At 47.7% G+C, this 26,173-nt stretch overlaps 1 protein-coding gene across 1 annotated transcript; it reads right to left on the minus strand.

The window, feature by feature from the left end:
• Positions 1–326: 326 nt before the first annotated feature.
• On the minus strand, positions 327–25,530 carry LMAN2 (lectin, mannose binding 2). Its single transcript, XM_003404687.4, has 8 exons — positions 25,117–25,530; positions 24,848–24,966; positions 13,600–13,717; positions 12,459–12,538; positions 12,133–12,294; positions 11,916–12,030; positions 6,542–6,661; positions 327–4,503 (listed from the first exon to the last, which is right to left on the minus strand). The coding sequence occupies exons 1-8, from the start codon at positions 25,316–25,318 to the stop codon at positions 4,343–4,345; spliced, it is 1,077 nt and encodes a 358-aa protein (XP_003404735.1). The 5' UTR covers positions 25,319–25,530; the 3' UTR covers positions 327–4,342.
• Between the last annotated feature and the right edge of the window lie 643 nt (positions 25,531–26,173).

Here is a 26,173-nt window from a genome sequence, read left to right on the forward strand (position 1 = left end):
GCTTGTTGCCTCCAACCTTCTGGAGACTAGAAAGCAGAACAACAGTGTTTTCGAAGACCTGGGCTTTAGTACCCAATGCTCTGGAGAATCGCTCCAGTTATTAGTTCCACATTATTGTAGGAGTCCCTGGGTGGTGCAAATGGCTAATGTGTTCTGACTGCTAACTGAAAGGTTGGAGATTTGAGTCTACCCAGAGGTGCCTCGGAAGAAAGGCCTGGCAATCTGCTTCCAAAAAATTAACCATTCAAAACCCTGTGGAGTACAGTTCTACTCTGATACACACAGGGTTGCCATGAGTTGGAATAGACTTTTTTTTTTTTTAATCTTTTATCATATATTAAGACAGGTGAAATATGTAAGTGGCCACTTCTCCAGACTACAGAAAACTTTTTGGTCTTGTATGTGTTGGGACTGCCCCTCCTCCTGCCTGCAGTTGTCGGAAGACATGGGAAGAGGTGATTGGGTGTGATGTCTCCTAAGCTTCAGTTACTTCGAGGGGGCTTATAAATCTTCACAAGGTTCAGAAGACAGACATAGTCTTAGTCCAAACAGTATGAATCTTGACTGCAGAGTCAACCTGAGGAACTGGCGAGTCTTAGGTGGAGTCCAGGAGCCGTGCATGAAAGGAAGAAAAGTAATGTTATTACATACACACTGGCAGACAGTCAGGGCTATTTTTGGCAACAAACAGCAGAAAACGAGACTCAGTCCTTTAAACACATAAGGTTTATTTTTCTCACATAAACATCCAGCTGCAGGCAGTCCAGGCTGGGGCAGCACCTCAGACATCACTAAAGACCCATGCTCCCTTGAGCTCCTCTTTTCCCCTGTGATCACAGGCGGCTCCTGCTTCTGCACCCCCAGGGGTCACCTCCACATCCCAGGTGGGAAGCTGGGGACGGGCAAACGGCCACTCCAGCTGCCGTCTGACAAGTTTTTCTTTGGGGAACCAAAACCGATCCCAGAGCCTCCTCAGCATATGCCTCTAGGTCTCGTCCGCCACAGCTGTCACATGGCCACCTTTGTTCAGAAGGAGCTGGGAAGTCCAGCTAAACATTTAGCCCTCCAGCCTCCAAAGAGGAGGAGGTAAGCAAGGCAGCAGTCTTAGGAGTGGGTGCTGCCCAGGCCTCAGGTGGTGCTGTGGTTCAGGGACAGGAAGATGGATTCTTCAATAAATGGTGCTGGCACAACTGGTTACCCACAGCAGGGAAAACCGAGTCCCTACATCACGCCCTACACAAAAATTAATTCCAGGGAGATTCGCTGCTAAATTTGAAAAGCAAAAATTTTAAACTTTTAGGAAAAAACAAACTTTGGAAAAGATGAATAAATCTGACAATAGACTGTAGAACGGACATCAAACGACACTAGAAAAGCCAAAAGACAAGCTGTACTGGGAGGTCTCTGCAATGCATGCGACCAAGGACCACCATGAAAGAGCTCCTATCACTAAGAAAAAGGGGCAAAAAGTAAACCATCAAAAAGGAAACACAAATGACCAATAAACAAAAAGATCCTAAATCCAAATAGTAGAGAAAGGAAGAACAGTTTCCAGCCATGTGATTGTCAAATATCTCTGACAACACCTTGGGTTAGGAACTGGGTGGCAGAGCACTCGATACAGGAGTAAAACTGATAAAACTCACTTTGGACAGGAGCTTGGCAACAGCTAGTAAAGCTGAGGCTGTGTGGTAAGTTACAACCCAGCAATTCCGGCACCTTTGTGCATGAAGCCACGTTCCAGAACGCCTGGAGCAGCATTGCGTTAACAGCAAAAAACTGGGAGCACCTGAAAGTCCATCAGGAGCAGAGTGGGTGAACTGCGGCACGTTCACACAACAAAACCCAACAGCGAGAAAGGCCCGTCTTGAGTCATCCAGTGGATGTGAACATGCAGTGTTGAGCTTCAGAGGTTAAGGAATACCATCTACAGGTTTTAAAAATGCAAAACAACACTGTATTTAGGGATATATTCCTCCGTGGTGAAATGTTAAAAAACTCATAAAAGGCCAGATTTGACAGCGTTTAAAGAAGGTACCAAGGATCCACATGTGTGGCAAAGTTTTATTTCTTACATTGCATAGCAGGTACATGGATATACATTTATATTTAACTTTCAGATGGTACAATAATTCCATTTTTTAAACACACAGCAAGAGCAGTGGGTACATGACGGTCCTGTGTGTGAGAATGCAAAAAGCTCACAACTGACCTCCCACGGAAGCACCTCTAGGTGTGAACTTTGAAGCTACTGACTTCTGGGGGCAAACAAGACTGTGTCCCAGTGGGAAGGGGTACCAGCCTGCCCACCAAGGACAGACAGCATGACAGCTTCCATCTCTGCGCAGACTAATCCTGTCTAATGCCACTGGCTCTCCAGCCAGGCTGCTCATCAGAGCCACCCAAGGAGCTCTGGAAAATGCCATTGGCCAGGCTCCCCAACTGACTGCCCCAGAATCTGAGAACGAGGCAGCTCTGTTTAGTTCCCAGATGATGCTAACATGCAACCAAGTTTGAGAACCACAGGGTCGAGAGGCCAGCTTGCCTAAATGACTCAGGAACTCAGGGAAGGCCTAGTGAGAGCCAAAATCTTAAGGCTATGTGTAGGGAGTGTGGCACTGAGGAAAGGCTGCAGCAGCCTTGGAAAGCTCCAGATTCTGGGCCTCAGCATTCAGAGGGGAGGCGGGAGCTGCCCATCCCAAGGCATTTCTAGTACCCATGCAGGTAAATGTTGGGCTAAATGAACTCATACACGTCAACCGCATAGAACGATGCCTGGCATACAGTAAGCACTCAGTGTTGGCTGTTTCTTCAAGAAACTGAAAGTGATCAATAAAATATTTCAGTAAGGAGGACCATGTTTGCTCTTCAGGCTCACAGATCCACGTGAAGGAAACACAGTTGAAGCCTCACAGTCACCGTGAACTCATGTTCAATCTTTTGAAATCTCGCCTGATTTGAGAGAGGAATTTCTGTGCGTGCACAGAGCACATTACGAAGGATACAGGAGACGGGGTAGATGAACGAAGAGCTCCAGAGTGAGACGGAAGAAGTGAGAGAAAATAAATGTTTACTCTTCACTTCGTGTACTTCTACCGAATTTTTATGAGACTTTTTTTTTCTATTTGATAATATTAATTACAAAAAAGCCTGGCTCGAAAAGAAAAGGTTTTGCTTTTGCTGTTAAGATGGGAGACTCACATGTTATTCAGCCGTGAATGGGAAGGAGACGCTGAAGAGGAGGGACCATCAACTCTGCGAGGTGCTGAAGGAGGGACAGAAACAGGACCCAAGCTTGGGCAGCTCTGGGCTGACAACGGCAGGACTGGGCACTGCCAATCACGGCCCTTCCCTGTCAGTTGCTGGTTTGCTCCCACCCCTGGTACCATCTTTCTCCCCAAGGCAACTCAAACATCACTACTGACTCCAGTCTGCCCTCCTGTCCCTCAGCCCCTCCAGATCACCCCAGAGCTCCCTGTCACTTCCCCCGCGTCCTGGCCTTGAGCCCTCTGCGTAGTACTCCACACCTCCCACACCAGGTCCTCTCACCCAGATACGCGGAGCACCTAGTGATGGCACAGAGACAGCCCAGGGCGAGGGGCAGGCCATCTGGGTCTGTCCTCTCCACACCAGTGCTGTGTAACACCAGGCAGGTTTTGCTTGACCTCCAAGAGCCATGGTGTCCCCACCTGGGAAATGGGGGTCCCATAGTACCTACCTTGGGGGCTGTGTGCAGGCCAGACGAGGCAAGGCTGAGCACTGCCGGCACCAGCCAGCTGGACATCATCAGAAGAGAAAGAAAGGTGAGCCCTCAGGACAGTTACACACTGAGTTTGGGTAATTCACTTTATTTTTATCAAAGGGGCCCACTCGGCCCCACTGAGTGCTCCTCCTCTCCCCCCACTCCACGGCCTGCCTTGAAAAGAAGCTCAGAGGGTGAAAAGAAAAGCCCAGGTCCCCCAACTTGGGCCTCTGTGCGGCCACACACACCACACCACAAACGGAATGAGGGCTGGTGTCCCGAGGAGGCCCCGTCAAAGTCCTGCAGGGTCACATCCAGCTCCGGCCCATACCCCAGGCCTCTCTGTCCTGAGATGCCAGCAACAGGGAGGGGGCTCCCTGCTGCCAGCTGTGGGGATGCCAAAATCTTACTCCCCAGCCCTGCCACCTGTCCTGGCTGGGCAAGAAGCAAAATGTAAGAAAATACTTTAATTATTTCTTTGAAACAGTTAAGAAATAAGGTTGTCTTGTTTTTCTTTTACAATCGAAGTAAAAAAAAGTTCACATTAGTGCCTGAGGCCCAAGGCAGGCCCATCCCCAGCCAAGCGCCCTATGCGCTTGCTCAGTAGAAACGCTTGTTCCGCTCCTGCCGCTTCTGAAACACTACGGCCCCCACCACGGCGCAGACTATGATGCCCAGGAGCGCACACAGCAGCAGCAGGAACACTCTCCACCCCGTCAGGGGCCCACCACGGAAGTTCCCTGTGGGGTCGTCCACGTTGTCTGAGGGAGAAAGGAGAGGAGGCTGAAACAGCAAAGCGGGGCGGACATCTCCGCCCTCCCAGGCCGCCGGTTCCAGGAGCAGGGACAGGACAGAGCACACGTGTGCCGTGGGCACCAAGCTCAGGCAGGGCCACACACCCACTGTGCAGGCGTGTGCGAGGGCCCCGTGTCTTGCCCACAGCCACCACCAGGGGCAGGAGAGTTGGGTTAACCTGCCTCTGCCCAGCCCTCACTCCCCAGTGAAGGCAGGGGAGTGGGGGAAGAGACAAGCCTGCTGGGACCAAGGTGCCCAGAATGGAGGTCGGGGGCTTGTGCTTCAAGAAGCTGGCTGAAACGAGAGACTCCTGGGCTGTCTGGGAGTCTCAGTCCACATGGGGGACGAGGAGGCTGCTCTTATAAGCACCCCCACTACCCCATACAGTGGCCTGAGGTCCACAGAAGAAAAATGACCCTGGCAGAAGGCTGTAAATGGCCTCCTGGGGGTCTCCCAGGCCCTGAGTACCAGCAGCCATACTTCTGCTCCAGCCACACTAACACCTAGATATACCCCGCCCTTTTTTGGCCTATGGGAAGCCCAAGGCCTGAGCCTCCTTAGCACCAGCCCTGTCACACATGGCATCTCATGGGATACTAGTGACCCAGGGAAGGGACATGGTGATCTCCTTGTAGAGAGGCTGGGGAAGGAAATGGACTTTCCGAGTTCATGAGGCCATGCACACAGGAGCAGGGTCTGAACTCAGTCCATCTTCCTGTGCAGCCTGTGCCTGGTCCTCCATCTGCCTCCCTCTCCAGCTCTGTCCTCCCTCCAGCCTTCCTCTCAGCTTCTGTCCATGCTGCTCCCTTGCCTAGAAGGCCTCACAGAAGCCTTTCTGCATTGTCCTTGCCTTCAAAACTGGACTCCCGGCAGGCTGCTGGCCCACTCAAGTCTCTCAGCCCAGCATCTTCCTGCCTTGCACAGCTATAGAAACATCACTCGCTGAACCAGGACATGCCTGGTGATGGCGCCTCTCCAGCAGGCCATTTGGCCTCTGGGCGCGCCCCCAGCCCCTCTATCCCCTGCTCCGCCTCAGTCACTAGACTGAGGCCGTGTCTCCAGAGCCCAGCACATGGCTCAGTGGGAGTAGAAGCTTTGAAACACCTGCTGAAGGAATGGATGGGTCATGAGTCAAGGCAGATGATATCTTCACTCTGCAGACAAAAACCCTCAAGGTTACAAAAGGCGGTCCACGGCATGATCTACTTGGTCCCCAAAAAGTTCAAAAACAGTATGAACCTTAAAAAAGTGAGATGTCACAGAAAATGCTGAATTCTGGCTTCTAAAAATCAGAAGGCCCTGACCACGTCGGGCTCACTCCACACAGTGGCCGTGGGCTGGGGTGAGGCCCCAGTGCTCCCCACCCCAACAGAGCCTGTGCGTCTGCCCCCCCACCCCCACAGGCATGAGTCTGGTTTTGGGGCTGACTCTCTACAAATGAGCCTATCTCTCCACCAGAGCTTCTGCTGTGAAGGCAGGGTGGGGGCTAGTCAGCGCCGTGGGAAAAGTCCAGGCTTTAGGGTTGCAGAAGCCCAAGTTTAGATCCTGCCTCTGCCACTTTCAGGCTGAGGAAACTTGCAGATTGCTCCATTCCCTCCTCCCTAAAATGGAGAGTACCCATTTGAGGTCGCTGGATGATGCACATGTGGCATCAAAGGGCCCAGCATGTGACCTCATGCAGCAGGCTGGTGTCACTCTACCTAGCACAGGAGAAGCACCTCCAGGGGTCCAGACACCCACTGATTCGCTGTTTATCCCGACAGAAATCACACAGCAGAGATGTCCTCATGGACAGACTCAGAGAATATTTCCTTCTGCTGCACTCGATTCTTCAAACCTCACCGGTGCTGAACTCACCAGGCGCTCGGGGCAGGGCTAACCCAAGGGCCCTGAGACCAGGCAAGGGCAGCACTGACTGGGCCACAAAGCTCACACTGCACCAGCCTCATCCCTGCCACACACTCAGCACCCAGCCCCATGGGCGTGACGGGAGCACATACATACCTTTGGGAGACTTGAGGAAATTGACACTGGGCTCAATCTTGGTCCAGTCGATGTTCTCCTCATCAGGGGTGTGCTCCACCATCAGCTGGAACAGCTTCATGGAGATGATGTCATGATTGTCTGCAGGACCGAGCAAGCCAGCCGTGAGCCTGGAGCCAGCCTTGCGCACATGGCCCAGAACCCTCCCAAAGGAGAAGCTGCTGCCCTGGCCACAGGATTGGCTGTACCCAGGGGAGCGCGGGACAGTGTCCCAGGGCAGGACTACCTCCAGGACTCAGCAATAAGAAACGAGGGAGGGGCAAGGTGGTGAGAAAACAGCAAGAGCTTTATAATCAAAATGACTTGCGTCTAAACCCCAAGTCAGCTTCCTTCCTTGACACTTGGTTTTCTCATCTGTAAAATGAGGGTGATAATAGTGCTTGACTATTAGCTAAAGAATCGGCAGTTCCAAACTCACCCAGATGCACCTCAGAAGAAAGGCCTGGTGATCTGCTTCTGCAAGGTCACAGCCTTGAAAACTCCACGGAGCAGTGCTACCCTGCACTCATGGGGTTGTCCAGAGTTGGAACCTACCCAATGGCAACCAAAAACAACCATTTCCATTTTGCATGGTTGTCATGGCGAGTAAATGAGAAAGTCAATGTAATGTGGAAGGTACACTGCCTGGCAGAATGTGTGTACTCAGAAACAGGAACCAGTTAAGAGCCAGCACAATTGTTCAATGACTGGTGAAGAGCCTGATCCTCGTAGGGGAAGTGGTGACAGAAGCTCCAGCCACAGAGACTGGTGCCTGGGATGCAGACAAGCGCTCAGCAGCTGGCTATGGGGCCCACCCCCAGTATGTGGTCAGTGATTGTACCTGAGACTTGGGAAAGCCCCAGCTTCAATCTGTATGGGCAGGAAAGAACCTCCAAAGGGGAAGCTTAACACGAATTGATCACCCATTTCACAGATGAGGAAGTTGATGCCCAGAACCAAGATGAGGGTCCAGGCCAGCCTGACTCCAGCTACAAGGTAAGCTGACTGACTGGAACCTGAAGAAAGGCCTGTTAAAGAAAGAATATCTGGAGCCTGGAAAAGGGAAAACCTAAACAACAGGGTTTGGCAGCCAGAGTGGAGGCAGAGCCCAGTGGTGTCCGACAGCCAAGTGCACACAGTCCCGAGAGGCTTCAAGTGGGCATGGGCGGGAAGCACCAGCTTTGGAGTCAGACCCAAGTTCATATCTCAGCTCTGCCACTTCCTGCATGTATAATCTTGGGCAAATCCCTTTATCTCTCAAATTCTCAGTATTCTTATTTTTGTAAAAAGGGAAATAAACCACTACGAATGGCACGTTAAGTGACTACACGTAATCTAGCTGGTACCTGACCACGCTCCAATCAAGGTTACGACCACCCCACCAGGCGCTGTCACGTTGACTCCAGCTCACGGTGACCCCATGTGAGTCAGAGTCCAACTGTGCACCTCAGGGTTTTCAATAGCTAATTGCCCCACTGACAAAGCAGATCGCCAGGACCAGATTAATGTCAGATACGACTATTCTCATGGACTCTTTGTCCTCCTTCACTGGCTCCTCCACCAGCCACTGAGAGCACTGGTTTGCCACAGATCCAGTTCTGTCCCCACCAACAACCTCAGAAGACACATGCCCACATACTGCCTGAGGGGACTCAAGAATCATGAGTGGCACGGAGGGACAGGTTATGGTAAAGCCAGAGACAAAACAGGCCGGCAGGAGCTGGTGCCAAGACAGGGGCTGCATCACACCACTCCTCTCTGGGGTGTATAATTAAAGCGTCCATATTAAAAACTTCAAAACAAAACAAAACCCCCAAGTCACAGACATCCGGAGGACTAGGTGGACCCAGGCATCTCTGTGGTGGGAGGTGCTGAAAAGGCCCATTCTGAGGAAAAAAGGCCCTCTGGCTGGTCCTCCATATCCTTCCCCAATTCTATTCAGCAGAAGTTGGCCCTGGGCCTGGTGCCTTCTGAGGACCTGAGGGAGAGGACGGAGGACCAGAGCCAAGAGACAAGAGCCACGCAGCCTGCGAGCCAGTGAGGCCTGCACAGGCTGGCGGCAGCCAGGGCTTCCTGAGCAGCTGCTGGGACCAGGCACTCTCGCAGGCCATGGGTTTGCAGCAGGACACAAGACAGATCCCTGACTTTGTAGAGCTTAGGATTAAGTGGGGGGACAGAGCCAGTACAATAAATTACGTTGTTGTTTTTAGGCGCCATTGAGTCGGTTCCGACTCACAGTGATCCTATGTACCACAGAATGAAACACTGCCCAGTCCTGCACCATCCTTTCAATCGTTGTTATGCTTGAACTCATCATTGCGGCCACTGTGTCAGTCCATCTCGTTTAGGGTCTTTCTCTTTTCTGCTGACCCTGTACTTTGCCAAGCATGAAGTCCTTCTCCAGGGACCGATACCTCCTGACATGTTCAAAGTATGTAAGACTCAGTCTCACCATCCTTGCTTCCAATGAGCATTCTGATTGTACTTCTTCTAAGACAGATATGTTGGTTCTTTTGGCAGTCCATGGTATATTCAATATTCTTCACCAACACCACAATTCAAGGGCATCAATTCTTCTTCCGTCTTCCTTATTCATTGTCCAGCTTTCACATGCGTATGACGTGATTGAAAATACCATGGCTTAGGTCAGGCTCACCTTACTCTTCAAGGTGACATCTTTGCTCTTCAACACTTTAAAGAGGTCCTTTGCAGCAGATTTACCCAATGCAATGTCTTTTGATTTCTTAACTGCTGCTTCCATGGGTGTTGATTGTGGATCCAAATAAAATGAAATCCTTGACAATTTCAATTTTTTTCTCCATTTATCATGAGGTGGCTTATGGGTTTAGTTGTGCAAATTATTGTTTTCTTTATGTTGAGATGCAATCCATACTGAAGGCTGTGGTCTTTGATCTTCATTAGTAAATGCTTCAAGTCCTCTTCACTTTCAACAAGCTAGGTTGTGTCATCTGCGTAATGCAGGCTCTTAATGAGTCTTCCTCCAATCTTGATGCCCCGTTCTTCTTCATATAGTCCAGCTTCTCAGATTATTTCCTCAGCATACAGACTGAACAGGTATGGTGAAAGGATACAACCCTGTCACACACCTTTCCTGACTTTAAACCAGGCAGTATCCCCTTGTTCTGTCTGAACGACGGCCTCTTGATCTATGTAAAGGCTCCTCATGAGCACAATTAAGTGTTCTGGAATTCCCATTCTTTGCAATGTTATCCATAATTTGTTATGATCCACACAGTCAGATGCCTTTGCATAGTCAATAAAACACAGGTAAACATCCTTCTGGTATTCTCTGCTTTCAGCTAGGATCCATCTGATATCAGCAATGATATCCCTGGTTCCATGTCCTCTTCTGAATCCAGCCTGAATTTCTAGCAGTGCCCTGTCAATATACTACTGCAGACTCTTTTGAACGATCTTCAGCAAAATTTTACTTGCATGTGATATTAATGATAGTTTGAAAAGTTGTCCATTGGGTTGGATCACCTTTCTGGGGAAAACGCATAAATATGGATCTCTTCCAGTCGGTTGGCCAGGTAGCTGTCTTCCAAATTTCTTGGCATAGACAAGTCAGCACTTCCAGCACTGCATCCATTTGTTCAAACATCTCAGTTGGTATTCTGTCAATTCCTATAGCCTTGTTTTTCACCAATGCCTTCAGTGCAGCTTGGGCTTCTTCCTTCAGTACCATCGGTTCCTGATCACATGCTACCTCCTGAAACAATTGAACATCGACTAATTCTTTTTGGTATAATGATTCTGTGTATTCCTTCCATCTTCTTTTGATGCTTCCTGCATCGTTTAGTATTTTCCCCATAGAATCCTTCACTATTTCAACTCGAGGCTTGAATTTTTTTCTTCGGTTCTTTCAGTCTGAGAAACGCTGACTGTGTTCTTCCCTTTTGGTTTTCTATCTCCAGCTATAAAAATGAATTATGTGGTAGATTCAAAGATGGTAAGTGCTATGAAGAAAAAGAAAGCCAGAAAAGGTGATGGGGAGCGTGCAGGGATAGGGGGAGTCAAGGAAGGCTCCCTGAGAAAGTGACATGTGAGTAAAGACTTGGGGAGACAAGGGCATGATTCCAAGTGCAGAGGCCTGCAGGGGTGGGGCAGCAGTGAAACAAAGAGCACAGTGAGCACCGCCCACACAAAGGGGACGGAGGGTCGGGGGCAAGCACACAGGGCCTGTGGCTTCTACTCTGAGTGAGTCAGGGAGACCCCAGAGTTCTGAGCAGAGGATTGACAAGGTCTGCTCAAGTTTTAATGAGATCACTGCTCCGATGCTGGGCAGACTGTGGGGCTTGCGTGGAAGCAGAATGGAAAAGTGAGAGAGGGGCGTGGGTGGTGGGGAGGCGGGGTGGAGAGCAGGGTCTGATATACCACCAAAACAGGGCCACAGGACTTGTTACTGGATTAGAGGTGGCATGTGAGAAAAAAAAAAAAAGAGTCCAGAATGACATCAAGGTTTTTTGGCCTGAGCCACTAGAAGGACGGTGGTACCATTTACATCTTCGTTGGCAGGCAAGATCGCATCTTCACTGATGGACTTAAATCTGAGATGTCTTGGATATCCAAGCAGAGGTGTTGAGTTGGCTGGTGGATACACAGGTCTGGGCCAGAGATATAGGTCTGAGTCTACAGGGTTGAGATTGGAGCCCTAGTGGCGCAGTGGTTAAGAGCTTGGTTGCTAACCAAAAGATCAGCAGTTCAAATCCACCAGCTGCTTCTTGGAAACACTATGGGGCAGTTTTACTCTGTCCTACAGGGTCGCTCATATCACAGTGACAAGCGACCTATGAGTCTGAATTGACTTGACAGCAACGGGTTTGGTTTTTTGGTTTATAGGGTCGCTATGAGTCGTAATCAACTCAATGGCAACAGGCTTAGTTTTTTTTTTTTTGGGGGGGGGGTATCTCCTAAAGACAGAGTCTCTGGTAGTGCAAACAGTTAAGTGCTCAGCTGTTAACCGAAAGGTTGGAGGTTTGTGTCTACCCAAAAGTGCCCTAGAAGAAAGGCCTGGTGATCTACTTCTGAAAGGTTGCAGCCATTGAAAACCAGAGTAGAAGGCAATTCTCCCCTGACACACATGGGGTCGCCAAGAGTCGGAGTCACCTTGACGGCAACTAGTTGGGGTTTTTTTCTGTTATCTCCAAAAGATCGGAGAAGACTGCCAAGGATTGCTCAAGGACTAAGGCCTGGGGCACTCCAACATTCAGACAACGGGACGGAGAGGAGGAACACTGGTGAGTACAAAAGCTCCATGAAGAAAGTTCTTGAGCTCCTGCTAGACCAGAAAAGATGAAGACAAAGTGAACGCCTTGCTCGGCCCACCACTCACCAGACAGGTCGCCAGTGCCAGCCGAGGCTCCGAAGTAGTAGCCGGTGGGCAGGCGTACTCCAGTGATGTCGATGCAGTTCTTCCATTCGTTCTTGTCCTCCAGGTCAGTCATCACCTGCAGTAGCCGGCAGGTCACGTACACCCACAGCCCAAGCCCACCACGCCCTCAGCCCTTGCCCAGAGCCTAAGCCTGCACCCCCACCCACAGCCTGCTCACCGTCAGGCGGCCCCGGGAGTAGCGCACAGCCAGGAAGGTGTCATGGTCCCGGTTGCGGAAGTCAGCCGTGCAGCCCGCCAGTTCCGTCCAGCGCCCATCCTTGCTGTGGTCGTAGGACAGGGAGCCATTGTTCACCATCACCGAGATGTACGGGAACACGCGCTGGGACCAAGACACTGGTTATTCCACCACCAGCCTGGCCTGGGGAGCCAGCAGGACATCCACCATCCTGGGACCTGGAGGCTCCGGGACAAGTCCCAGTCTCCCTGCCCCAAGCCAACTACCCGGGCCTTCCTTTCCTGCTCTGCAGGGAGAGCAGGGCCTACCTCGGTGGTCTCATCGTTGGGATATGTGTCCAGGAAGATGGCTAAGCCGTGAAAGTTGTCTTTGCTTCCAAACACAGGCCCTGGAATGGTCAGGAAATGCTCTCATTCTGGGATAAATAGGAGTTACCTCATGGGTACCTGAACAGTAAAGTAACACCAGTGGGGTAGGGAAGAAAGATCAATCCACTAGTCACCCAACCAGAGAAGAGAGGGGCCATGCCAAGAAGACCCAGATCTGAAGCCATGTGCCTGAGGAGAGCATCAGGGGACCAGGGCGTACACTGCCCACGAAAAGCTGGTGGACACTCCGGAAGGACCCCTACAGAGGAAGCCCCAGCTCTAAACTAGGATCAGCAAACTTCTTCTGTGACAGGCTAGACAGGAAATGTTTACACTTTGTGGGCCACAGATGGTCTGTTACACAGCCTTCCTTGGTTTTTGCCTTTATTTTAAATAAGCCTTTAAAGTGGTAGAATGGTAAGAACCATTCTTAGCTAGTATACAGGCCAAGAGCCCACTGGTTTGCTCTAAGCCAAGCTCTCCCCACATGTACAATCTGAGTTCATTTCCCTTGATCTCCTTCCTGTGCCACACACATGCAGGGCGAATTGTGGGGTCAGGACCAGGCCAAAGAACTAAAAGCATTAGTGCATGCTAGAATCCCTGGGTGACACACAACATTAAAGCACTGGGCTGTTAACCAATAGGTTGGCAGTTCGAGTCTATCCAGAGGCACCCCAGAAGAAAGGCCTGGCAATCTACTTCTAAAAAATCAGCCACTGAAAACCCTATGGAGCACGGTTCTACTCTGACACACACATGGTCACCGTAACTCGGAACTGATTCAATGGCAACTGGTAGTGGCCCCTGAGGGACCACGCAGCTGAGGTCACTGGGGAGCTCATTTGTGGGTACAGAGTTGAGCTGCAGGATCAGCTGCTCCTCTTCACTAAGTTCTTCTTCACTAAGAGACATTCCTTCCAGAGCCAACCTTAGAGCCCAGGTTTTACCTGAGAGAAGCTGCAGTATCTTAAAGAGAGGGTGCCAAGTGGAAGACCCTAGGGGGTCGCAGAAAACCAAGTGTAACCCACGCCCCCCAGTCCCCTGCCAGCAGGGCCCTCCTGCACCAGTACAGCTCTACCTGGCACGAGGCGATCCCGGGTGTACCACAAGGCAATGCCGTCCCCATGAAGATTCTTCTTCCCTGCGCCGTGAACTCTGAAGTGGACATGCATCTCCCAATCCTTGAGGAAGCAGGGCTGCGGGGAGAGCAGAGTGTTGCTCAGAGAACCCGAGGGCCTTCCTGCACGTGCAGCTGACCCTGCCCCAGGCCAGCTGCCCCACTGACACTGGGCACCCCTTGAAACAGGGCCAGGCAGCAGGGTCATGAGTGCCCCTAACCAACAAGTAGGGAAGGGGCTGCTGAAAGCTAGCCTCTCGGTTGGGGGGGGGCCACACTGGGCCCCAAGGCTACCAGAAGCCCCGGCTCCACCCACCCGGCTCCCAGCCCTCTCCCGGGCTGGCTAGTGGCCACACTTTGATTCTCTCCTCAATACCAGCTGACCCTGTTAGCCCTGTCTCCTCTCCATCCCTGCTGTTCCTGCCCTGGGATCTTGTGGAGGGTTACTACCCCTGTTTGAGCCACGTATTTCACAGAAAACAAATTCAGAGGCAAAGGACTGTCCAAGGTCACGACACACAGCAGAGAAGTGGATGGTCTTGGTTCATGCCTAGATCTGTCTGATCCCAAGCTTCTACCCTGTCTTCAAACGTCTCTCTACAACCCTGCCCTCAGGCCTTTATTATAAAGGCACCAGTTCCTTCTACTCTCCCACTGCCTCTCTTCCCTTCTAGCCAGCCTTCCAAAATGAGGACTATCAGGCTGAGTCTTGAACTCAGAACTCAGATCTGCCTGACTCCCAAGTCCAAGCCCTTCGCTATTTCACTTCCTGCCTCTTGCACAGTCTAGCCCACATGGGGGAAGAGTGCCAGGCAAGGGCTGGGGCCTCTGGGCTACTGTGCTGCGGGAGAAGGCGGGTGCTCCTGGTGCGATGAACACCGGAGCAGAGCTGGGCACAGCCAACAGCAAGGGGACATCCTGGCCTTGCCCACTGGGAAGCTGCACATGAAAACTCAGGTGTCGACATGCGCTTTGGTAAGAATCCACTTGGGGAGGTCTACAGATGGATACGCAGATACACAATCAGACGAAAGCCCACTGGAGGTGCAAATGGAAACAAGACATTGTGGATCCATAATGGGTTATTCACAACAATTATTAACATCCAATGTGGACAAGGATCTGGGGAAACAAACAAACACTCAAACAACTGGTGGGACTGGAAGTGGTCCAGGCTTCTCAGGGGCAATTTGGGTGTTGCAGTTTTTTAACAGAATGAGGCAAATCAGTAAGTATTTATACATAAAGATATCAAAGATTATTAATCACAATGGCCAAACTGTGGAAACAACCCAAGTGTTTGTCAACCAATAAATGGAGAAACAAAATGTGGCATATTCATATGACAGAATATTATTCAAACATAAAAAGGAGTGAAGTATTCACAAATACTACGACACAGATGAACCTAGAAAACATTATGCTGAGTGAAATATGCCAGACATAAAAGGCCACAGATTGTATGGCTCCACTTACATGAGGTATCTGGAACAGGTAAATTCAACAAGACAAAAGAAGATTAGTGATTACCAGAGAATGCAGGAACAGTGAAATGGTTTAAAAAAAAAAAAAACTATCAAATTATATTCACAGAATGAGCGCAGTTTATCATGTAAATTATACCTCAAAAACATTATTTAAAAACTTAATAAGGCTCTAAAAATACATATCGATGGTACTAAGAGAGACAAAGTAAGTTGCAAAACATTGCAGATGCTATGAAAAAACTAAAATTCACATATATGTACAGAAAAAAAAATTTAAGGTGCATGAATCCACATTAATGGCAGCTGACTCTGGGAGAGGAATGTGTACTTTCTATGTCTGCGATGTTTCAATTTTGGGTACTGAACACATTACTTCCATAATCAGAAAAAATTTAAATTGAAAAAAAGCATTAGGCCCCAACCTGGGTGATGTGGTTGATGCATTCATGGATTCACTGGCCTCACTGGTCCTGCTGTGGTCTGGGCCTCATTACGGACACCAGGAACCCAGACACTGAGACCCAGCCCAGGCCCTGAGAGTCCAGGACCAGCAGATGGTATAAGCTGGCAGCTTGCAAGAGGTGTAAAACCCCAGTGCCTTCACACTCTTGGCACCTCATTGGCTCTGGCAGCATTTGCAGATTCTGGAAGGGGCAACTGAGAGGTGAGAAGAACTGGCTCTCAAGGAAAGAGGGACAATCTGAGCCCAGGTCCTGCTGAGGCAGGTGGAAGGCCTGCTGAAGCAGGCTCTGGGTTGGGACCACAAAGACTGCAACACAAAAGTTAAGAGTGAATTAGGGAGGCCTTCCAGGGACGGCAGCCCCACTGAGTCCTCTCAATCCCTGAATCAGGAGGAAATGACTCGCCCGGGCTTCAAAATTTTCTACCAACAATTTTGCAAATATCTGGCACACAATCAAAAATAACCAGGCACATGAATGTAATGAACGTCAACACACTGTAAATGCAGAAAGTTTATATTGGCGAATATTTGTGTGTGTGTATTTTCACCACAATTTAAAAAAAGACATACAAAGAGATAAGACAAGAACAAAAACCAGAGAGAAAAAAGAAAACAGGCCCAGAGGAACGCTACGTTTGGATTTTAAAATAATTGGTTTGCTATGCTAACAGACATAGAAGACAAGCTTGAGAATTTTGGTAGGTTGACATTTTTTTTAATTACACTAAAAATTCCAGAACGAAAAACACAATAACTGAAATTAACAATGCAAACGGATAAGTTTAGCACTAGATTAAAAACAGCTGAAGAGAGAATTAGTGAACTAAAGTTTGGTCAGATCATAATATCCAGAAAGAAGCACAGAGAACAAAAAACTGGAAGACACAGCAGTGTAGGTAATGGAAGGTTAAGAAAGTCTAAGATACATATTCTTTAAGTTCCAGAATGAGAAGTGAGAGAATATGGCAAAAGAATATTTAAAAGATGTCTGAGAACTTACTCAAACTGATTCAAAGACATCATGCCACAGATTTTAAAAGTCCTACGAACCAAAGGAGACAATTATAAAATCATATTTAGGTACATTAAAAAGGAAGGAAAGACCTGCAAACACTAGCCAACACGTTACAGCATGGATGAACCTTGAAAACATTCTGCACCATGAAATAAGTCAGTCACAAAAAGACAACTATTGCATGATCCCACTTACATGAAATATCTAAAACAAGTAAATGCATAGAAACCAAGGTTTATTAGTGGTTATCACGGCTGGGGAGAGGGGGAAAGAAGGGCTCATTGTTTGGGGAATACTGAGCTGTTAAGAGTGAGGGAAAAATTTGGAAAAGGATAGTGGTAATGGCTGAACAAGATGGACGTGATTAATATACATGTAAGAAATGCTGAAATGGCAACTGTTTTGTAACATATATATTTACCTCAATCAAATAAAATAAAAAAGGAAGAAGAGAGGGAGGGAACGAAGAAACAAGGAAAACAGAATCTTAAACACAACCACAAGGGGGAAAAAAAAAACAGACTGCCTTCAAAGGAGCAACAATTAGCCTGATACCTGCCTTCTCAACTCAAACACTGGGAGCAAGAAGATAATTGATGGATATATTTGGAGTTGAAAGAGCAGCCAACTTAGGATTCTATACTTAGCAAATGCATCCTTCAAGAATGAAGGTCATAAAGAAATAAGAGCTGTGACACAAACAGACATATGCACACCCATGTTCATTGCAGCATTATCCACGGTAGCAAAAAGGTAGAAACACCCTAAGTACCCATCAACAGATGAAGGGATTAACAAATGAACAACAGATGAATGGATTAATCTATTACACATACATACAATGAAATACTATACAACAATAAAGAATAATGACAAATCTGCGAAACATCTCACAACATGGAAGAATTTGGAGGACATCATGCTACAGGGACTATGAGTTAGAACTGACTCGACAGCAACGGGTATGCTGAGTGAAATAAGTCAATCGCAAAAGGACAAATATTGTGTGAGACCACTATTACAGAGTAACAACAAAAAACTTACACAGAAAAAAAAGAAACCATTCTTTGATGGTTACCAGGAATGGGAAGGGAAAATTATCAAAGAAACTTTAATATTAGTGTTAATATTAGTGAAGGGAAAGGCAATACACAATACGGGGGAAGTCAACACATGAACAAGGCAAAGGAAGACACTGAGAAGGAATGCAGGAATAAAGGGCAACTAAGATAATCACTACAGCATGGACAATCTTGCAGCAATAATATTAACAAACACTAATTTACAAACGGATACACAGGTAGATAGATATGCTAAGAGGTGTGGGAGGGTGTAAGGGAGCGTATCCACAGACAGACACAGGTTTGGTGGCAGATGTTTCTAAATACGTGACTGTAGCTACTCCTCATATATTAATATAGACAATAGAGCATTCAAATGGCTTAGTCAGGGAAACCTCTTAGAGGTAACCAAACACCTCACAGGATGAAATTCCTAGCCTCAAAGGCCAAGGACCACAGACTCGGGGGACATCTAAATCATCTGGCACAACATAGTTCATAAAGACAGTGTTCTACATCCTACCTTGGTACGTAGCGTTTGGGGTCTTAAAAGCTTGTGAGTAGCCACCTAAGACACAACTACTGCTCTCTTGCCGTCCAGAGCAACGGAGAGTGAAAAAAACCCAAAGATTCAAGGGAGCAATTAGTCCAAAAGACTAATGGACACATGAATCACAGCCTACACGACCCTGAGACCAAAAGAATTAGATGGTGCCTGGCTACCACTACTGACTGTTCTGACCGGGATCACAACAGAGGGTCCTTAACAGAGTGGGAGAGAAATGTAGAACAAAAAATCAAATTCACAAAAAAGACCAGACTTACTGGTCTGACAGAGACTGGAGGAATCCCGAAACTATGGCCCTAAGATGCCCTTCTGACATGGAACTGAAGTGATTCCCAGAGATCACCTTCCAGCCAAACAACAGACCAGCCCATAAAATAAACAGTGATATCCGAGAAGAACATGCTCCTTACATCAGTTACAGGAAATCAAAAGGGCAGTATTTGCCTAAAAGCAAAGATGAGAAGGCAGGGAGAGGTAGAAAATCAGGAAGAAAGGGAACAGGGAACCCAGGTGGGAAATGGGGAGACTGCTGACACACTGTGGGGAAAGAAGCCAAGGCCATGAAACGCTTTATGTACAAACTATCGAATGGGAATATAATTTACTCTGTAAACTTTCCCCTAATGCACAATATAAAAGCATGAAGGTGAAACTAAGGCACTTCACACAAACAAAACAATTAAACGCCTCCATCAGCAGCAGACCCACGCTGTCTTTCACTCTTCAGAGAAGGAAAATGATCCAGAGGTAAAACCAGAGCTTCGGAAAGGAAGAGGGGCGAATATACTAAACACGAGGACAAAAATCTGAATAAATATTTGTCTGCATAAAACCATAAGGCTTTGCGTGATTTAAAATAGAAAGAATTAAAAGAAATGACAACCATGAGGCACACGGAGTCAACGTGCTCTAAGATCCTTGCATTGTGCAGGAAGAAGGTATTAAGTGCACGTTATCATCAGACTTTGATAAAACATGGGTGCATGTTTTAAACTTGAGAGTAACCACTAAAAGGGAAAGAGCAGAAAAGTTTCAAGCTAATAGAAGAGGAAAAACAGCATAAAAACTAATCAACCCAAAAGAGTTGAAGATCAGAGAGAAAAATGAACAGAGAGCAGGCGGCACAATTAGTAAAGAGCAGATGGTAGATTTAAACCCAAAAGTATTGGCAAGTCCATTAAATGTAAAAGGGCTACGTGCTGGATGAAAACTCAACCTAAGGGTACATGGCATTTCTCTGTATTCTTTCTCGCAACCACATGTGAATCTACTATTATCTCAAAACAAAAAGTTTAATTAAAATAAGTAAAACACCTCCCCCCAAAAACCGTTTAATTCTATTGCTTATAAGGGACAACTCTAAAACAGGAAAAAGAAAGTAAAAGGATAGAAAAAGACTGTACAAACACTGACCAAAAGCAAGCTGGTATAGCTACACTAATAACAAAGTTTAAAGGGGGCTCTTCTTAATGACAAAAGACACAACGAATGGAAGTTTTTGTATATACCTAACATAGCCTCAGGAAATTCTGTTGGCGCAGTGGTTAAGAGTTCGGCTGCTAATCAAAAGGTGGGCAGTTTGAATCCACCAGGCGCTCCTTGGAAACTCTATAGGGCAGTTCTACTCTGTCCTATATGGTTGCTATAGGTCAGAATCAACTTGACAGCAACAGGTTTGGTTTTTTTAATACAGCCTCAAGGAGCCCTGGTGGCACAGTTCGTTAAATGCTGAGCTGCTAACAAAAAGGTCAATGGTTCAAATCCACCAGCCACTCCATGGGAGAAAGATGCGGCAGTCTGCTCCTGTAAAGATTACAGCCTTGGGAATACCATGGGGCAGTTCCACTTTGCCCGATAGGGTCACTACGAGATGGAATCAACTCGATGGCAATGAGTTAACATAGCCTCAAAACATATAAGACAGAAACTGTTAGAGCTACAAAGACAGAGACAAATCCACAAACAAGTTTTAACACACCTCTCTTAGCAACTACTAAAAATGAGCAGACAAAATTATCTGGAAGGATACAGAAGATCTGAACCCAAGCAGCAACCCTGACTGAGAGGATACTGTGCTCAACAAGTACAGAACCCACATTCTTTGCAAGCACACAGGGAACATTTCCAAAACAAGGCGACCACTTAAGGGACCATTCACAGTTCACAGACCTCAGAGGACTGAAACCACAGAGTATGTTCCTTGGCCATGATGCAATTAAGCCCGACATAAATTTAAGGAAAGATAACAAGAAAAGCCCTCATATCTTTGAAAATTAAAAAACAAAACAAACAAAAAACATAACTCACATATATAAAGGTCAGCCCAGAAACCAGACTTCCAACAGTCTCTTGGACAATCAGGAGTTCCCAGCACCTGGGAACAACGTGCTGAGGGGAGATCTCAAGCGGTGAGAGGTGTGCCTTTGCCAGCGGAGGCAAGGGAGGGTAACCTACACTTCCCCCACAGGGTGTTCGCAGGGAAATCAGTTGCAGGAAATAACACTCAGGGAAGGTGAGGACCTCAATACCGATTCCTACAAGGCTCCTAGGCCTTGGAAAGTTCCCATGTGCCCCAGACTGAAGCCTGTGGATTACAGGATAGAAAATAGCTCCAGAAGGACTTCAGGCAGGTAAAGTGCAGGCTGCAAAGCTGATTCACAGGGCACTCAGGAATCCCAATGTCCTGGCCCGAGCCAGGCCAGCTGAATCAGACTCACCTGGTACTAACGGACCACTGTACAGACAGGTGGCTTCCATGTCTCTGCTTTCAACAAAATCAAAGGCTGATCTATCCACCTGTCAGCTAATCCAATCCAGCAGCAAACATTTGTGATTTTGGGTTTACATACCAAAAGAAGTTCAAATTACTGAGTGCCCCTGTTATAACAAAACTCCCTCCATCTCCACGTCCCTGTTTAAGTGGACACAGTTTCTCAGCATTCAGATCTATAAAGACACAAAGCAGAAGTGGTGCTGAACCCTGTCTCATTCTGACTATGATACTCATCAAAATACAGGGTGGGGGGGGGAGCCATCTCACGGAGATACATTATAACTGTACTTTTATATAATAATTATTCAAAACGTGTGTAACATGTTATACATTTAATCAACTACGCATTGATAACAATTTTAATAACTCAATCCAGGAGAAAATATTAGCACTTAATTTCAAATCCCAAGAAAGTCAAAAAGTTTAAATTATTACACTTATTTTAGCTGCAGAGAAACATGACAGGCTAACCAGTAAGAGATTTTCAAGCATTCAATATATTGCATTAAATAAAATTCTGTGTGGAAAGTCAAATGAAAATACAACCTCCATAAAACAGAACTGATATACAATTTGGGTGTATTCACATGGCTTAAAAGTGAGTATCAAGTTACAATGATATTTAGATTCCACTGAATACATTTACGAGTGTTGAACAGTTTAATTTTATGCCAATATTTAAAATATGTTGGAAACTGCATCCTTTGCAAATATTTAAACTATGATAAACAATTTGAGGTATTAACTTTTCAAAAATGCAAACCCAACAAAATCCACCACCATCCAGTCGATCCTGGCTATAGTGACCCTATAGGACAGAGTAGAACTGCCCCATTGTGTTTCCAAGGCTGTGAATCTTTATGGAAGCAAAGTGCCACATCTTTCTTCTGAGGAGCAGCTGGTCGGTTCATTCAATCTGCTGACCTTTTTGGTTAGCAGCCAGCAGCTGAGTGCTTAATCACTGTGCCACCAAGGCTTCTTAAAAAGTGCAAGGAGATATATAATTTCAGGTGGTAAATTAACAGGAAAAACTTAAAAACCACTCACTGATGTAGCCTCCACATAAGATTCCCCCTCAGGATAGGGCCCCTCCAACCTCCCCATGTCCTGCGCACGTGTCTTGTGCGCGTGTCCTGTCCTCCACTGTCAGGCACCTGGAGTTCCAGCCACCTCTGGGCTACGCCTGGCATCCGCTACTCCTTCATGTGGAGTGGGCTGCTCCACCCCCACCTGCAGAAGCTTTGTCTTATCTCTGCCCAGGAGACAGCAGGTGCTGAGTGTTCGCTAATTTAGTGCTTCTCCCAGATGGAGTGCGTGGAGGGGACAAAAAGGAAAAAAGGTCAAAAAACATCTTTCCAATCCAGTGAAGGAGGCAGTGGTTTGGAGGAAACAGGAAATTCTAAGAGTCCCAAGCAATTTTTCTTAGCAATTATAAGAAGCACTCCAAGCCTTCTGGGAATATCAGCAATGCCAAATAGAAAAGGGCCCTGGAGCTCAGTGGGAGGGTGCAGGTAGGGAAAGGAAGGTAAGACAATTTTATTTCAGACTGAGAACTCTATGAAGGTTCATACAGAATCTTCTCAGCCCTGCAACAATGCTAACCACCAGCTACCTACAACCATTATTTATTTATTAATATTTCCATTTTTACAAATTTATTGTACTTTAGATGAAGTTTTACAGAGCAAACTAGCTTCTCATTTAACAATTTATATGTTGTTTTGTGACACTGGTTGCCAACCCCACAACATGTCAATGCTCTCCCCTTCTCACTTTAGGTTCCCTATTACTAGCTTTCCTGTCCCCTCCTGCCTTCTAGTCCTTGCCCCTGGGCTGGTGTGCCCCTTTAGTCTTGTTTTACCAGCCCATCTAGTCTTTGGTTGAAGGGAGAACTTCTGGAGTGACCACTACTGAGCTAAAAGGGTGTCCCAGGGCCATACTCAGGGTTTCTTCAGTCTCTGTCAGACCAGTAAGTCTGGTCGTGCGTGCATGTGTGCGTGCTAGAATTTTGTTCTACATTTTCCTCCAGCCCTGTCCAGGACCCTCTATTGTGATCCTTATCAGAGCAGCCCATGGTGGTAGCTGGACACCACTTATTTGTGCTGGACTCAGTCTGGTGGAGGCTGTGGTAGTTGTGGTCCATTAGCCCTTTGGAGTGATCTTTCCCTTGTGTCTTTGGTTTTCTTCATTATTCCTTGCTCCAGATGGGATGAGACCAGTGGAGTACCTTAGATGGCCGCTCTCTAAGCTTTTAAGACCCCAGACACTACTCACCAAAGTAGAATGTGGAACATTTTCTTTATAAACTATTACAATCATAATTTAAATCACTGCCTTGGATGTGTCTGTTACTAGTGGCTGAACCCAATTTCTAACAGTTCCAGCACTATATACTGAAATCATTTTCATGAAAAATACAAGGCTACATAATTATTTTTAAAAATCATCTGAAAGCCCTAAGACAAAATAACGTGACAGAATGTGACTTGGAGGAGATGAGGTAGTTAAAGAAGTACCCTCTGAGTGGGAGGCCGAGACTTAACAGATAAGAGGAATGAAGCACACATGAAGAGCCAGAAGGCAGTGTCCCAGACAGAGGGAACAAGTGTAGAGGCCTGGAGCCAAGAAGGCAGCCAGACAGGTTGGAACAAAATTAACCAAGAGAATGACTGGAGATGCGCAGGCACTAGGGGCCAGATTGTGAAGACATAATGCATATTTATCCCTTCCCAGGAGACTTGAGGCTCTGAGGATCAGAGAAAAAACTGAAAAAAGTAATCACAGATGCCCCTAGCAGCAGTGAGGAGGCATAAGGCAGGAAGGAGAGAAGACACTAAGGGGACAGGCAGATGAGACAACAGAAGGGTGGTGTAGGTTTGTGTTGCCTACCAGAACTCAGCAGGGAAGTCAACCAGAAAGGACCAGGGAGCAAGGTGATAGAGAGAACTCAGACACTGGCCAACAGCTTAGGCTGTGGAAAGAATTGGGATTAGGCAGACTGGAGCAGGAGATGGTCCCACTCCACGCTGACTCAGTCGAAGTATACTCCCCTTTTGCTCCTTTCCTAACCTAGATTTCCTAAATGTGGATTCTATTAGGCAGCTGACCTTGGTCAGACACCTCAGGCTCCTTGACCTCTGGCCAAAAGTCACTGAAACTTTTATATGCTAACAACACTGTCAAAACAGAACTAACCACAAGTGTGGCCCCCCACACCACTGCTGACAAGATCCTCAACCACTTGAGCCTACAAGTTATTTCTAAGGAGTTGTCCCACAGACCAGGAGAAGGAAGCCCAGCATAGTGCTGTGCTCAGAAATCAGACAGAGTTTAAAATATTATTTATGCCATTCGCTAGCTGTGTAATCTTTGTAAAAAATCACGACTACCACCTATTTCAAAAAATCTGTTTGAGAATCACATGCAATAAGGTATGTCAAGGTCAGTGCCTAATACAAAGTAAATATCCAATAAAGATACAGTTCATCCCATTCTTCCTGCTATTGGAAGGGTTCGAATCAGACAGCCAGACAGCTCTACTACTTACTGGCTGTGTGACTTTGAGTAAGACACTTTCAACTCCGAACATCAGTTTCTTAGAAAAATGGAGACACCGTCATTTACCTCATATGACTTTTGAAAAAGTGAGAAGGGTGTAAAGTGTCAAACGCAACTCTTGACGCATAGCAACTATCGAATATGCATTATTATTACTGGTGGGTGCGACCAAGATGGGGGTAAAAGGGAACAAGACTTTGAACCAAGCTCAGGTCTCCGCTGCTGGGGAGGCAGAGAGCAGGGGCTTACTGAACGGAACTTTTAGTCTCTTGGGAACCACTCACCTGGTAATTCCAGATAGAACCCTCTTTACTGCGTTCGTCAGGGGTCAGACGCACGTACTGGCTCGTGAGCATAGTGCTCCCCTGGAAGTCCCAGAGGGGCATGGAGCTGGAACCGACTCCTGCGGGCAGAGAGCCGAGTATAGACAGGTGCGTATGAGACTATGCCAGGACTGGCCTTGCCAGAGGCAGGTAGCGCACAGGAAGGGCACCCCCCGCAACCTTGCTCAGCCTCGCCTTCACCCTTTACTCATTCCCGCTTCGGGCCTCACCTTGGTAGGGTTTGATGAGCGAATGCTCCCGCTTGAGGTGTTCACTGTTGCCATCAGTTATATCTGAAGTCACCAGCCCCAGAAAAAGAAGAAAAACAAGAAGTAGAGATGTAGTGGGGCCAGGGCCGGGGCCGGGAAGCCCAGGCCTTCCCAGGCACCGCCGGCCCCAGCCCCAGCGCCAAAACCAGGCTTCCGCCGCCATTCTTCTCTTCTCACGACCACTTCCGCTCTAGGACTTCCGCCTTCCGGTGTCCCATCTAATGGCCTCCGGCCGGAAGCCCACCAACCCTGGTGTGGCCAGGGAGTTAAAAAGCAAGGCCTCGCAGCCGAGGGGTGGCAGGTCTATTGGCCGAGCTATTCCCCATCGTGATCAAGTGGTGTGACCTCTCCTTGGCGGCTCAGAGGCACCCGTCTGCCAGCCGCCGCAATGGGTTTTTACGAACGACAAGAGCCTCAACAAATCACGGAATAGCACGTTAGGCCTGTGAGCCAATGGGGAGTTGAAGGAGGGTTTGAGCCGGCGGGTAGCGCGAGGGTCGTATGGGAAGCCCGGCATGCTGGAACTTGTAGTTTTGGGGGCCGCTCGAGTGGGCTGGACGAGCGAACGCTGCAACACTCTCGGCTCCTGGCCTGTGACCCGGTCTCTGGAGCTGCCTTTTGCAGTTGAAGGTGAAGGCCTGGGTTCCAACCCCTGCGCCGCCTTGGACTTACTCATTGGTCCTCAGCGAGGCTTTTGCAATCTCTGGCTTCACCAGCCCTAGCTCGACGACTTTGGAGACTTCAGAATTCCCAGTTATTTGAGGGCGTCCACAACTCCCAACTCCTCAGGCCTTGTCGGGTTGAAGAAGGAGCACACCCAGATCCTGTCCTGGGTGGGACCCCAGCGATGGTTCGGGCCACCCGGATCCAAACGATCGCTGTGTTCAGCCCAGCAAGAAGAGTCCCTGGAAGGCTCCAGGAAAGCTGGCTGTGGACCAGAAAGCCGAAAACTGGTGGCCCAAAGCTGAATAGAGCTGTTTTTCCTGCTAATGCTATTTCAATAAATAATTTAATCACC

The sequence above is a fragment of the Loxodonta africana genome, chromosome 2, assembly GCF_030014295.1.
Source record: "Loxodonta africana isolate mLoxAfr1 chromosome 2, mLoxAfr1.hap2, whole genome shotgun sequence".
In the NCBI taxonomy this organism is placed as follows: domain Eukaryota; kingdom Metazoa; phylum Chordata; class Mammalia; order Proboscidea; family Elephantidae; genus Loxodonta; species Loxodonta africana.